This window comes from Bemisia tabaci, chromosome 10, assembly GCF_918797505.1.
Source record: "Bemisia tabaci chromosome 10, PGI_BMITA_v3".
Classification (NCBI taxonomy): Eukaryota; Metazoa; Arthropoda; class Insecta; order Hemiptera; family Aleyrodidae; genus Bemisia; species Bemisia tabaci.
The window spans coordinates 25,352,606-25,367,254 of NC_092802.1; the positions used below are offsets into that span (position 1 = coordinate 25,352,606).

A 14,649-nucleotide genomic window follows, 5' to 3' on the forward strand; every position below is an offset into this window, starting at 1 on the left:
GCCTCCCTTTTGTTTTTCAATAGCAACATAACCTCTACAACCAACACAACGCCTGCGGCCTGCTTCTTGTAATCGTGGTGTTCGACCGGCTTCTCCCTGTCTTTTGCCCCGAAATTCTATTTTAATTTGTTCGTGACAAACGAAATTCTGCCTCTTCAACCATTTAGTAAATCCAATGGCAAAGCATCATCCTGATCTAATTTTTTGCAGGAAGCAACCTGGTGTTGGTGAGTACTGTCATCGTAGTTGTGTGATGGACCAAACTTTACGTTTGATTCAGTTCTTGTTTTTTGTCTGTAAATCCCCAGTAAAATAAGTATTGATATTTTAAGAAACAATGCACACTAGCACGTCAGTAATTTACAGTTTGGGTCGTTGTAATTGCAAGGTGTAAGTCCAAGAAGTCGGATACTTCTTGGCTGAAGCCTTTCTCACTTCTGTAGAAATAATTGAATGTTGTGCCCTAATTTTCAGGGTCCCAGCAGGCTGACTATTGTAAGTTTAATGCAACCTGATGAGACATCAAAATGGGATATATTCCATGTTCTAGATAGGGCTATGTCCTGTCTTGTCAGGCCTTGTCTCCACGGGAAGTTTTCATGGGATTTGTCCCAAGTTCGAATCGCAGGAATGAAACTTCTGGGATTTTTCCCAGTTACCGTCTCCACGGGACGGGGCTCATACAGTCCTACTAGTTTGCGTGGGAAGATAAATTAGTTTAAGTGGAGTATTTAACCGGGATTATTATAATAATTGCACTCAATTGACAATTAGACACATTATTTTAACTAAACAAACATTAACCATTTAGTAATGAATAAAATATCGCACAATTCGTTTTCACTTCTTCTTCTTCTCTCAGTGGATCCTAGGGGTACAAGTACCATACTTGGTACTGGGAAAAATATTGATTATCTCAATATTTTTCCCAACTTCGTAAGTGGGATTTTTCCCTGGGACAAATCTTGTGAAACGGCTCGTGGAGACAAGGCCTCAGGCCGACTCAGTTTCAACAATCAGATAGCAGGAAGATATAGACTCAGGCTCACTGAGCAACTGGCATGAACGTATGTATCCCTCAAAACAGAGGAAACTATTCGCATGATTAAATCAGTCAGGATGATAAGTAACAAATCAACTTGGAAACTTAAAAATGCCCATTGGTTATAGAAGTCATTAATGTGGCGCCTCTATGTCAACTTGGGCCTTTAAAATGTCCCTAAGTAAGTACTTGTCCTCTGACACCTAAAAGCTTTTCTCCATCTACTCTGCAGTTTTTTATTCGATTTGATTTCGAGTTGGTTTGTTTTCACTCTCACTAATTCAATTATAACCGAAGTCAATAAATTTTTTTTTCAGACTGTGATATTTGGAGTCATAGAGAAAATACAAAAAAAAACACATATCTGGAAATTTTAATAATTTGCATTCAGAAAGAGAGCTTTGACAGCATTTAAAAAAAATAATCGCTGGATTGCCCAGCATCGTTTGCAGCTCAAACCTTGAAGACCATAGAACCAATTTTTACATAATTATTGTTGCACATCACCAGTGAAACTGCTGTACTGCGTTTCTTGATATGCGGCATTGCACACTTCCTGGCATACTGTTGTGGTGTTTCAGTAGTAGGGCTGGTACTTTCAGGTAAACAAAACTACTCTTAGGGACTGGCACTTGAGACGCTGTGAAGATGGATGGAATTAGCCCTCGACAGTTACTTGAAGAAAAAAGGAAAAGACTATATTTTCTACATGGAAAACGACTACTTATCATTTCTGGAAAATGGTAGCGATTTTTCTACACTTGGCGAAGAATGATTTGTAAAAATTTCAAGTCATAATGTTGGTCCGGTGCCCTTTCAAAAATTAATACTCGAATAGAGATTAGAGAAAACCCTCTTCAACAAAAGAAACTCATATTATGTAGCAGAACAATCTTGGTTCATCCATTTCTTTCTTTTTACACTCAGACATGGTAATCAACCGACCCCTATTTTTTTTTCAGCTATTGGCAGATTGTGTGAAAAATGCGATGGAAAGTGTGTAATTTGTGACTCCTATGTCCGGCCGTGCACGTTAGTCCGTATTTGTGATGAATGTAACTATGGTTCCTATCAAGGTAGATGCGTAATCTGTGGTGGTCCTGGAGTATCTGATGCATATTATTGTAAAGAATGCACAATACAAGAAAAAGATGTAAGTTCCATTTTTTAAAGCAAGTAACTGATTGGGAAAAATGTCTAGTTTCCCCTCAAAAATTCTTCAGCGTAGCAATGGCTTTATATAATGACTCAAGCGCTCATTAACCATTCCTCAAAAGACATGCTTATGTGACAGTAATGTCATCTTAAGATAAAGTGGAAACAATATCTGATGAGCCAGTGAAGCAATGTTTAACTCAAGCAATATTAAAGTAAAAATTAACTGTGCTCAAACAGCTCTCTAGAGCCGCAGCACTAACTATGCTAAATTTGTTTTTTTAGAATACTCAGTTGCCAAAATTCACTCATAGAAAATGTCTTCTAACTCAACACTATGTGCAGATGGGACCTGCAAAACCATTGTTGAAAAATATCATGTGTCAATGTACCCTAGTTTTTTAATCGTCTAATACTCTCCTAAAGTACATCACAGTTGCTATGTAAAGAAGCAGTAATAAAGTCGTATTTTGGGGCTGTCTTGTCCAGTACTCCGTACACTAGTGAGCAAGTACTGGTAATGCCACATTTCATCGCCTTACTGACGAAGAGCGTGTCTCAATTTCTATTCAGCCCTGTTTTACATCTATATCCATATTTTCTGGGACTTATGTGGGAATTGAGATGCACCCTTACATCAGAGGAGCGATGATATGAGTGTTCCTAGCTTCTGGCTTTCCTCATATGTATAGGTTAAAAAGAAACTGAAAGATTCATACTTTTTTAATTTATTATCATGTTGATCAACTTTATTTTCCATAACTTGTGATGACAACCATCAATTAAATTAATCAATCCATTAATCATATGGAATGAAGTGGTTCTGTTACAAGGATAAGGCAAGACTGAATAATATTGAGACTTAATCTCTCGCCCTCTCTAAAGGAGCTGATAAACCAATGAATTAGTTAATTCAATAGCAAGCATAAAGTCATTAAAGTTCTTATGAAAAATGTGTTTATTTTAAAACGTAGATTGCCGAGTCCTGAGCCAATCAAACGCACAGTTAAATTGTCTGTAGTTAAATTGTTCATTTAATTCTGAACTTCACGTAGCTATTTTTAAATTCTAAAAAAGTGCATACAGGTTCTAGTGTAAGCTTTACTTTTATCATTCTTTTGCAGAGAGATGGATGTCCTAAAATCGTCAACCTTGGCAGTTCAAAGACAGATCTTTTCTACGAGCGGAAAAAGTATGGATTCAAGAAAAGATGAAGATCTTTCTGCATTTATTTCACCGATTGTATATATTTTTCATTCAATGATGATATCATGAGCTGCGTCTCAACTATTCATCTTAATTTTATTCGTGATGGTTTTTAAATTTTGTACAGATTTCTAGATATAATGAAGAAAGATTGGATCAATTAAAAGTGTTTTTTATCTTCATTACTCGCACAAATGAGCTGAACCACAAAAAGGATAACAGTTACTCCTGGTACACTCCACATTGATTTTGATTTCATATCTTCAAATGTAAACCAGTGACGAGAAGTACATTTCTCTTCAAATTTTTGAGAAAGGAACCGAAATCCCTCTTGCTTAACATTTTTCTCATTTTTTCTTAGCGATAATCTCTACAAGTATTTAGAAGGAGAAAACTCATGCAGAGGAACAAACGAGAAAAATGGTAAGCGCCATAGTTGAATTCATAAAACAAATTCTACTCTCAATCTTGCAAAATTATATTTCTACAGGTTTTTTTTTTTTTTCATTTTTTTTTTTTTTTATTTATCGGACGAGTTTTGGCCTTTGTTCTCAGGGTAAAACGTTCCTTTAGTTAGCATAAGCTTGTTATGATTTTCTCAATTTTTGCACAAAATTGCTGACCAAATATTCCTGAGACGCAAAAGTACACGCCAATTCAAAATGCTTTCATTTTAGTAGAAACGAGTGTCCATCCTCTTCCAATTTTGGCCATTAATATAGCCTACCTTAACATACATTTCTTCTCTGAGGCAAGAACGTTTCTGCCTTAATTCATTTTATCACTTGTTCCACAGTTTCCCTTTTTTTGTTTTCTGAGCATTTTTAATTTTTAAACTAGGTTGTGGCAATTGGTGAATGAAAAGTAATAAAGAGGTGATAGCAAGGGAAGTTTTAGGATAAAAGGAGTTTTTAAAATGGGAAGGGAGGTCCAAATTACTGCACCTTTGAGTGGCATAACTTTCAAAAACTCGAGATTGATCTCTACTCTGAACATAGAGAAAATTTAACATGTTGTGCATTTGCTTAAATCATTTGAAACAAAATTAAAGTCTTGCCAAATTTCAGAATAAAATTCATCACATGAAATTTTTACGTATCCTATCATTACTACCATTTGCCATCCTAGCCAATACATATACAAGTTGAAAGCATGCCTACTTCATTGGTGATGGACTGATTTTGTAATTCAAGTGGATTTTCTCAGTGCTTTAACTGAAAACCGTTCGGTGGGGGAAACAGAAGGCAAATGGATGCAAATTATGTTTGACTTTTATTTTACAACAAGGTGAGAATTATTCCACTACAATAACACATGCTAGACAAGAGGATCATAATCAACAGACAATAACAATAAAATTGAAATAGATTACCTACACTTAAACAACAGAACAAATCAAATGATCGAACTTGTCAGTTTTTAGTCAACATCTAGCCATCAAAAGGTGACTAAAACAAAGCCCTGTCTCAGAGCCACTGATCACCTTCAATCATCTTGGCTTTTTGTTCCAAAAAATATAACTCAGCTTGAACCTGAAGTTGGGGGGGGGGGGGGGGGGGGCTATGACGACGACTAATGTTGCTGACATAGCAAAGGTTCACAAGCTCTATTCAGCTACATGTAATTTGACAAATCCAAACGCAATAATTCACATTGATACAGTTCTAGCTTGAATTTGAAGTTTTGAAAGAGATGTTTTGGGCAGAGGCAGCTGAATAACAATAAAATTAAAGGATATTCTCTACACTACGCCATTCAAAAAAAAAAAAAAAAAAATGGTATATTAATGAAATAGATTGACGATTTAGTATTTGTTTACTTCTGGTAGGGATCTCCTTGAATGTAATTTCCATGGGCCACAGGACGGTAGGTAAGTGCAAATTTAAACATTCAGATATGTTTTTTTTTCTTTTTTTTTCATCAAAATTTCAGGTAGAGCATGCTTTGCATAAAAAAAATTACTGAAATTAACTCCCAACTAGGGTACTGATGTCTTTATTCAGTACTAGTTAAAAAAACTTAGATCTCCCGCTCACAAGAAAAACAAGAGTATAATTCAATTTGCACCTTCCCTAGTCGTCTATGAAGCACATGTTTTTCAGTTGACAAAGAGGCCGTAAAGAAAATAGTGTTTAAAAGTAGTTCAAGTATCTTGATAATAACAACAAAAATATTCGAAGGTCATGAATAAGATGGTGACTAAAAACAAATCAAGCGCATAAAATTTGGACTCACTCAAACTATGATCAGTAACAAAATGAACAGGTGACAAGAAACTCTGAAACTGACCAAAACTCAACTTCAAAACCTTTAGTCAGCTTTCAAAAGATTTGATGATACGTAAAAATAGAGTTAGGTAATTTATAATAGGAATCAATGTATTGAGCAGGTCTTCCGAAAATCATCTCTTCATAAATGCATCTGGGCCACAAAGTTTCCCAAGACATACCGTCCTGTCCAAATTTTACGTCTCTAAAAACTGGCTTTTAAGTACTTTTACGAAATCATGTGCATTGAGAAGGTACAATCATACATAGGTACAAATATATGCAAACGTACATTAATACATCTATAGAAACACATGAATGAAGGAGGTGAGAAAAATTACCGTTTAAGTAATACATTAACATAGAAAGATCCCAAAACTGCTTACAAGACTAACCGGTGGTACCTCAAGGAATAAAAATAGAATAATACCTACACTTAATGCACACTGATTAGTAATACAAATAGTACAGATTCATTTGATTGTAGAACAAACGCTAACTGCAAACCAGGCTTCAATATTGAATGTTCAACTTTCAAAATCATCATTCATATAAAAAAGTGATGTGCACGGCAATAAGCGCAACAATGTTCCAGATGCAAAATCATGAATTTATTTTTAAAGAATATTGCGCTTCGTGGAATGTTGTAATTCAAGGAGAAGCCATTATTACGTTTTCCTTTTCGGACACTCCTTGCACTAAACTCAATATTATGAGGTACGTATTTCCTCAACAAAAAAGATACGTATATAGGTGTCCTGCTTTCTTCTGACTATTACAATTTAGTTCTTGATTTTTGCTGGGTAATAGATCGGGCCCTCAAGTTCGGGAAAACTAAATTTTTTCATGTGTTAAAAAGATATGAATGTTCTAGAAAATAAAATAGAATTAAACAATATCAAAAGAAAAAACAAATATAAAAAAAGACTACATGCTAGGGCAACAATGATTATGATCGTAAAAAAGTAACAAAAGATACAGGTATCTCCTTCATGATTGATAATATGGTACAAATTTAAAGATCTCTTGTACACACTTATGCAAATACTTGAAATTGTAAATATAAATAGATAAAATCTAAGAAGAAAAAGAAATATTGTTGGCAAAGCCAACTTTAAAAAGTCGCACAGTGGATGGACGTGGTTTTCAAAGCCTAATCCTTGTTTGAAACAATGTACACTGAGTCTCTTCAGATTCACTCGTTAATTGCTTACGACAGGATGATGTGAAGACTGATTTTTATCATTGAGCTTCAGAGATTGAGAGCGAATAAAAGAAGTCGCAGGTTTATACTGCATTCCTGATTGTCAGGAGATATGCAGACTTGTACTTTCCGACTGGAAAAATACTCAAGATCTTGGTGTGATCAATTACGAGCAGTTGACTTGAGAAATGCAATTGAAGTGATCAGAAGCGACCTCCAAAGAAAAAGCCTCGGCGAACACACGATTAAAATTCTGTAAATGCAGATTTCGTGAAATACTTGCCGGTTCTTGACAGAAAAAATGAGTTTGCACCGGAGACACAAGACGGGAAGGTCCATTTGCATCACCTATTTTGCGTCCTGCACCAACTGGTTTAAGGCTAGGATGCAAACCGTAGTATGTTACAGCCCTCAACGGGCAGATATAGGACACACAAACGTTAGGTGACAGCGATTGACTTGCCCATCTTGTGTTTTGGACAGAAACTATTTTCCCTTGTTATCAAGACTCAGCAGAAGTTCAAGTTCAACAACTTGATTGATGCTTTTGCTCGTGTAAATTTAGATGAAATGCAAGGAGGAGATCAACAAGTTACATGGATGTCAAGAAAACATCTTCATAAATAAAGTTGTTCCTTGTTCACCTCTCTGCGAGAGGAAGGCTGCTTAAGCTGCTTTTCAAGAGGAGAGAGCAAGAAATATAAAAAAACGGAAATTCCGTGGCTACCACATTACCATCCAAGTCTCAACTACTGCGCTCTCCACTGAAGAAAACCCATGGTGTAATATCAGCATTTAGTTATGATTGATACATTCACGTTTGAGAATAAATTCAAGGTTGCAGAATTTCATGCTCAAGAGACCTTTAAAACTATGCATTCAACACCTTGACAGCAAAGAACTTTCGCTGAGGGGTGCGAGACATAGCAAATACAGAGATCATTCAAAATCAACCACTCACAAAGGATGAGCTCTTAATTTAAACTCCCGATTCAAAGTTGAATACACAAGGTATAACAGGTCACCATATAGAATTTCTACGTTTTAAAAGTTAAACAAAAAACAAAAATTCAAAATTACAAATAACTAGATAAATAAAGTAAGGACATCTCGTCTATTACTTTCGTAGAAGTACATGTAAGATACTAAATAATGATCCTCTTGCAAAGAGGCATTACGAAATTGGGTTAAAATACAAAACTATAAAATATGAGCACAGAATACTCAGTTTCCAAAGGAGGAGCCTGATTTTTGAGGGCAGGGATCCTTTGAAAGGTTTCTATTCTGAAGAAACTTGACAATATGGTGAAATTTAAAACTAGAAAAACGATCATTAAGAAAAATATGATTTTACAGTTACACTTTTTCTTGCAGTGTAATAAAATACAATACGATATGATTCAACAGATTCTTTAAAATTATGCATCAAACTTCCGCAGGATGGATCATTGAAGGTAAAAAAATCCAGTGAATTAAACAAGATCACAAGTTACAGGGTAACAAAAAGCTGACGTAGAATGAATGATTTGGAATGTTAAAACTACCTCGAATGATGATTTGCCACAAAGAGAACATTTTCTGCTTTCGCACGAGATAATGTGAATAGTTCGAACAAATCAGCGTAATTTTGGTAACCAAAAGAGAAAAATTTAAGAAACAATGCTAGAGTTTTGAAAACATCAAAGGAATGAGGAAAAATAATGATGTCAAACTTTAGAGTCCAATGAAACACATAGTTTCAGCTGTTGAAAAAAGTTAAGTTGTGGAAAGGACATTCAGGACTTGCGAATTTTCAATATGATAACGCATTTTGAATGAAATATTCATTGCACTGAGTTCAGTCTCATCAAGCTTCTACGCGGCAATATGGGATAAAATTAGATAACAAAAGGTATACAAAATTAAAATACTGCGTCGTACAAAACGGGGATACAGAGTGATTCTTAGCTGGATACAATGTGGATGACAAAAAAAGAAAAGAAAATAATACAGGAAAATAAATAAATAAAAATAAAAAACTGAGAACAACATTGCGATACATGAATCAGGAGATAGTCAGATAGAATGGCATTGCCGCAATGATAAATAATACTAACGAGGATCCAATAAAATTCTGGCAGAGCTAAATAAGGAATGACTAAAAGGAGGGAACTGGTTGCAACAGGTGATGGTAGCCTTTTCTCACAACTGATTACGAGTGTGCGGTATTTAATTTCCTTCAGTTCACATTGTGTTTTTAGATTCATTTTTTTCCGATTACAGAAGTAAAATTTATAAAAATATGAACATAGACTTAAATTAGTAATGTACGATATAGTAAGGATAAAAAATGTAGGCTAAAGAGAGACGAAAATATTTACTTTGTATTGAAAAATATACGTTTCATGCTCAAGAAAGTTGAGGCAAAGAAACTTTTGTTTCCAAAAGAGTGGTTCACTTCAGGACCCTGTTTATTGGAACTGGCTTGATTTTCTTTCTTGTTTTGAGCACAAAAAGCTGTGAAAATATTCTTTTTTTCTTTAGAAACTTTAATAAATATAATCAAGCTCTGAAAACTATTCAATTTACACAATCAAACCAGCTGAGGATAACTGTAAAAAAATACACATGAGGACATAATATTTAACGGAAAACACTTTGCACTTAGCACAATACACCTGTAAGCATGGTTACTTATGAATTTACAGTTTAAATACATTATGAAACAAAGACATGAGGTGAAAAGCAATACTTGCTCACTATGAATTTCAACAGACTACCTCACTTTACGGGGGGATGGGGGTTCAAAAAATCCAAAAGTTAATGGTGCATATTTTGTAAACGGCCCCCGACATTTTTCCTTGATTTTGTCTCCTGAGTGTTAGTTTTAGAAATAAGAGGCAGGATCTTCTTGAGAAGCAAAAATAATTACAGATAGCAACTTAGTAACTCCTTGGTCCTTTCATAATTCAAACTTCATATTTCTCGACTTTCCTTTTTTCATTACAAAAATAAACGATCATTAAATACAACAAAGAGATACATCATTTGAACATTAAAACTATAACTCCGAGCCAACATGTAACAGAAGGGAAAGTCCAGTAGAGGCGTGCGATATAAACTTAACACCAACATGACATAATAATTATGGAAATTGTGAAAATGAAAAACTAAAAAGAATAACAAATAAGATAAAACATAGAAAATACAAAACGGGAATTATCTAAACTCAATTGCAAACATTCAGCTCAACAGCTCTCCAATTGATTCACCGCAGCCCCTTGGCGCTGCAAAATTTTTGAAGAATAATTTGAAAGCTTAACATGAAAAAAAAATACTGATGAAAATGGAATGGAAAATTGAAATTATGACCATACTTAAAAAAAAGGGATGTTCCTGATCCATTTATTTGAACGCTCACAGGTGGAGATAATTTAATCTCAATTTCTATGACCTGGCTCTATTTTAGTTCCTGTTGATAAAAGATAAATCTATACTGAAAAAAGATGTTTTCCTAACATTTTACTGTAATTTAGAATCAGATTGCATCAATACAAACGAACCGACATCTAAAGAAAGTTGTGGAAAAATATGAAAAATGTTTTCACAGTTGAATGATACAAGAGAAAATTATTTTTACTTCATAAATTATTTGCGTCAAGAGGCTTCGGGATTACTATATAAACAAGCTTTGAGAGCTACTCAGCTTGGAGGGGGGGGGGGGGGGAGGGAGGGATGAGGACAAGCAGACTTGTGATAATAAGAAAAATAAAAAACAAAATGGATTAAATGAACTAATTAACAGTAAGATTTCACAGGTTCCCTCACAACATTTTTTTTTTTTTTTTTACAAATACAAGGGTGGCTAGAAAATTATTAACAAATTAATACAAAATAAAATGATCTCTAAGATATTTCTAATTAATCTAGAGCATGTATTTGATTGAGATAATGGCTATATCACACAAAGGTAGGGATAAAACAGAAAATAAATTGGATACCTTGATTAAAGAGACTATTTTGATTTGGTCCCTGTTTCATGAAAGTTGACTTCAAGGGTTAAATACTCTCAAAAACGGCTACCCTTAACAAGAAGATCAAGGTTTCACTTGAGCTTATAAGAGGTTTCCGTTCATGACTTTGATGTCATGTCTAAAAACATAACAGTGATAAAATCCAAACTGTGCATAAATACAATGGTTTCTGAATTTACCTACAGATAAACCTTTTGAAAAAAAGGGAATACAGAGAAAATTCAGTACTCTCTACGAGAGCTCTATTTGTGCTCTTACACAAATGTGCTTGCTACTTTGATGACAGTTTAAATGATATTGGAAAAACAATTTAACAGATATACAATACAGAAACTCATACAAAAAAGAGACACACCAAACACCAAATTAGTTGAGAGAAAATAGGATGAATGTATATCACAAACCAACATTCCTTTTAGGGACCGTGTACTTTACTGGTTACTGCTTTAAAAGCTCAACTTGAAAGCCAATGGACCACTAGAAGAAGTAAGAAATCGAGCACTGCAGCACATGTTTTCTCATCAAGTTTTCACACCAAACACGTTTTTCACACATAGCTAAGCAATAAGTGTTTGCAGGTTACATTTTGAACAGTGAATGCAACTTTGTAAAAAAAAAAAAAAAAAAAAAAAAAAAAAAAAAAACTGTGATTAACATAGAACGAATTGTGCATTGAAATCAATTTTAGCGTTCGGCAAATAATCAAAGCTTCTTATCACACGCATCTCCTTTCTCTTTCCGTACAAGGTACCTTTAATCTTGTCAGGAAAAAGTCGGAATACCGAACATCGTCTTTCATCATAATATACATCAAAATTAGACTCATTCTTAATTTGACTCACGTAGACCCTGGGTTTTTATGTGAGCTGTTATTTGATAAGAACTGTTATTTTTTAACTTATGAGTTTAATGTGTCATCCATTGTGTTTTACATGAAATTTCGATATGAAAACAGGTATGGTGGTGCTAAATTTCATACCCTGCTTGATGGTCCATTGAAAGCAACGTTAAAAAGTACTTCAAGGTAGATGCATTTAAAAGAAGCAATCTATTCTTTTCTTTAAGATGAAATTTACAATTCAAATCCTCTCATGAAGTTGAAAATTATTTCAAACATTGTTACAGTCTTGAAAAAGGAAAGAGGGTTCCAAAATCAAGGCAGCTGTGTTTCAATCAGTTAGAATAATGAAATCCTATGAAAATAGATTTATCAGAAAAACGCAAGCTCACTCATTTTCAGGCCAGACATAAAAGAAGAGCTAAGAGCTGACAGGCCATGGTGATCAACTACGAAAATATGAAGATAAAAAAAATCCGTTAGGCCTACAACAAAACTATCAGAAAAATAAGGCTGTTGAAAGACCAAAGGAGTAAAGTCAGTTTCTGAAGGCACACACAGTTTTTCTTAGATCCACTCTGTTGATCGTTTGGTTGATTGATGCAGTTAGTTAGTAACTGCTGAAAATCGATTGTGAACACAGATTGCACAGACGTACTGTTATACAGGCTTCGGTAACACAAGACGATGAATCTAATAACTAGGTAACTGTCATTTTTTAGAATAGGCAACTCCTCTAGGTTGCACCTAGCAGTTGCGATAAACAGGATAATTAATATTTGTCAACTTTGCCGCACGCAGCTTCACTCTGAAATAAAAAAAATAAACGAGATTGTATTGATTGTTGACCTCAAGGAACAGTAAACATTCAAAATTTTACTAACATGGAGAAAAGTTTTTATCAGGGTTCCTTAAATGTTTTCATTTGCAGATTCCCTGTCTTTCACTGACTTTTCTCTGACATCTTCTGTTTTCGCCTGATTCCAAAATTTTCGAAATCCCTGGCCTCCCTCATCTTTCAGCACAACTTCCAAGTTGCTTTTTCTTTTAATTATGCTGACTTTGGCTTAAGGCTGTTTGCGAAATTCCCCGTCAATTCCCATGAATTCCCTAACTTTCCAGGTTTTCTCGACCACCAGCAACCCTGTTCACGCTCAATAGACTGATTTGGTGGCAAGTCATTGTTTTACACCACAGTTTTGATGGTTCAAATTTAAACATACGTATAACTTTGATGTCACTGAATATTCTGAATTTTGCAATGAGGATCTACCACTTCTGATTCGCCCACAAAAGCGCCTATTTACATCGGGAGACTGATAGCAAATACATTCTTCCTAAAATAAGCCAGGAGCAGTGGTTCTGTATTACAAAATCTAGTCCAGTTATTACTGAAATACGCCGATAAAAAGCAGGTTTTCCGATGAGGAAGTCAAACTTAAATTAAAAAATAGCAGCAAAACTTGTTGATCCCTTTCAAAAATATTTTATAATTGAATTTTTTTTTCTTTCAGTTGCTAATGTGTATCATTCTTATTGGTAGAACTTGGTAAATTTGTTTTTTGAAGTGCTATGAAAGTAATAGAGTCAAGACTTTATTCAAACGTGTTTACTCTTTAAATGGTCGAAGCTTTTTGGAGAGGCACCATTGTTCGGACCTGACAGGAAATATCGAGATGACACATAATTGAATCGCACTTAGCAAAAAAAAGGAAACAGCACGATTACGGCTGTAAAAACGTTGCTTCCTCATAATTATCTAAAAAAAAAAATTTCAAGAACAGCAGATAGTATTGGCTTCTCGCCAGAAAATTGTTAATTTAAAAGGAAAATAACTGTGCAAATTTTAATACTGTACATGTATCAAGTATTTTTAAAAGAAAAGGAGAAGTTGCACAAATTTAAAAACACTGTAATTGCGCTGATTCCTGTTTGCTAAATGCAATCCAATTAGCATTTAATTAAAAGGAACTATAGTTGGATTGCATTTTGTAAAAAGGAACCAAGAGCATTCTAATGTTGCTAGGATTGTGCAGCATACATAATTTGCAATAAAATTACTGAAATGATGAAAAAATCAGATTTATAAAGGTAAGTCGTTTTCGTCTTGAATTCCTAGTTCATTGGGAGTAAAGATAAAACTTGTATAGATGATTAGTTCATATTTGCAGGGTAAAGAAAGTTGCACATCTTGGCAACATTGGAATGCTCCAGGTTCCTTTTCGCAAAATGCAAATGCAATACAGTTTACGGGTTGCCAAAAAGCTTAGACTACATATTTGAAAAATAAACATGTCTCAATGTAAGTCTTGACTTCTTTAATTTCATAGCACTGGCAACGTTAAAAACGATATTAAAAAATAAAAAGCTAATACTATTTAATCAAAACATTAAGCAATACTGACCTCCAATACAATTTGCAGTGGTGTCAGATGATTTTCTCTATCTTGAACCTCGAGGGTTGGGCTATGCTCCAGTTGCGGGCACACATTGCCTGTGAAATGCTTGAAGAGGGAGTTGATGGTCTCTTTTTGAACGGATTCCAGCAATTGATGGAGCCGGCTTTTCAAGTGTTGTTTAAAAGAAAATTCAGACACAAATGATACATGACAGAGACAGCAGCTTTGCAACTCTGCAGTATTTTTGTGGAATGCTATGTCATGTGCTTTTTCTTCCTCCTGGAGGAAAGAAATCAGGAATTATAGGATTAAAGGATTTGCTAATTTTAGACAGTAAATTTAGAAAATATGTAATGAGGAGTAGCTAAGCTGGAGCAGCTGAACATGTCACAGAATCATATTTTAGTGGTTGATCAGCGTTTCTATAATTTCTTCATTTTCAAACTCCCTAACTGTCGCTTTTCCCTGACTTCAAAAGTTCCAAAACTGCCTAGAAAATTCAAAAGTACTGTTTAAAGTGTGAAC

General features: G+C 34.5%; 2 protein-coding genes across 3 annotated transcripts in view; one reads left to right on the forward strand and one right to left on the reverse strand.

Moving 5' to 3' along the window:
- Positions 1 to 19: 19 nt before the first annotated feature.
- Phf5a (PHD finger protein 5a) lies at positions 20 to 3,569 on the forward strand. Its single transcript, XM_019058926.2, has 3 exons — positions 20 to 227; positions 2,005 to 2,195; positions 3,322 to 3,569. The coding sequence occupies exons 1-3, from the start codon at positions 176 to 178 to the stop codon at positions 3,409 to 3,411; spliced, it is 333 nt and encodes a 110-aa protein (XP_018914471.1). The 5' UTR covers positions 20 to 175; the 3' UTR covers positions 3,412 to 3,569.
- Positions 3,570 to 4,656: 1,087 nt separating this feature from the next.
- The window catches only part of LOC109042269 (uncharacterized), a 36,007-nt gene continuing 26,014 nt past the window's right edge, over positions 4,657 to 14,649 (reverse strand). For both annotated transcript variants that reach the window (XM_019058916.2, XM_019058917.2), the window contains 2 exons: positions 14,131 to 14,403; positions 4,657 to 12,533 (listed from right to left, as the gene is read on the reverse strand). In XM_019058916.2, the coding sequence (XP_018914461.2) occupies positions 12,498 to 12,533; positions 14,131 to 14,403 (309 nt within the window). In that variant the 3' untranslated portion in view covers positions 4,657 to 12,497. The remainder of the gene's footprint in view (positions 12,534 to 14,130; positions 14,404 to 14,649) is intronic.

What these genes read in the sequence shown, in the direction of transcription:
- Phf5a (XM_019058926.2), top strand. Translation starts at nt 176, where the DNA reads ATGGCAAAGCATCATCCTGATCTAATTTTTTGCAGGAAGCAACCTGGT. An exon ending in CAGGAAGCAACCTGGTGTTG is followed by an intron (nt 228 to 2,004) that starts GTGAGTACTGTC and finishes TTTTTTTTTCAG; the next exon opens with CTATTGGCAGATTGTGTGAA. An exon ending in GCACAATACAAGAAAAAGAT is followed by an intron (nt 2,196 to 3,321) that starts GTAAGTTCCATT and finishes ATTCTTTTGCAG; the next exon opens with AGAGATGGATGTCCTAAAAT.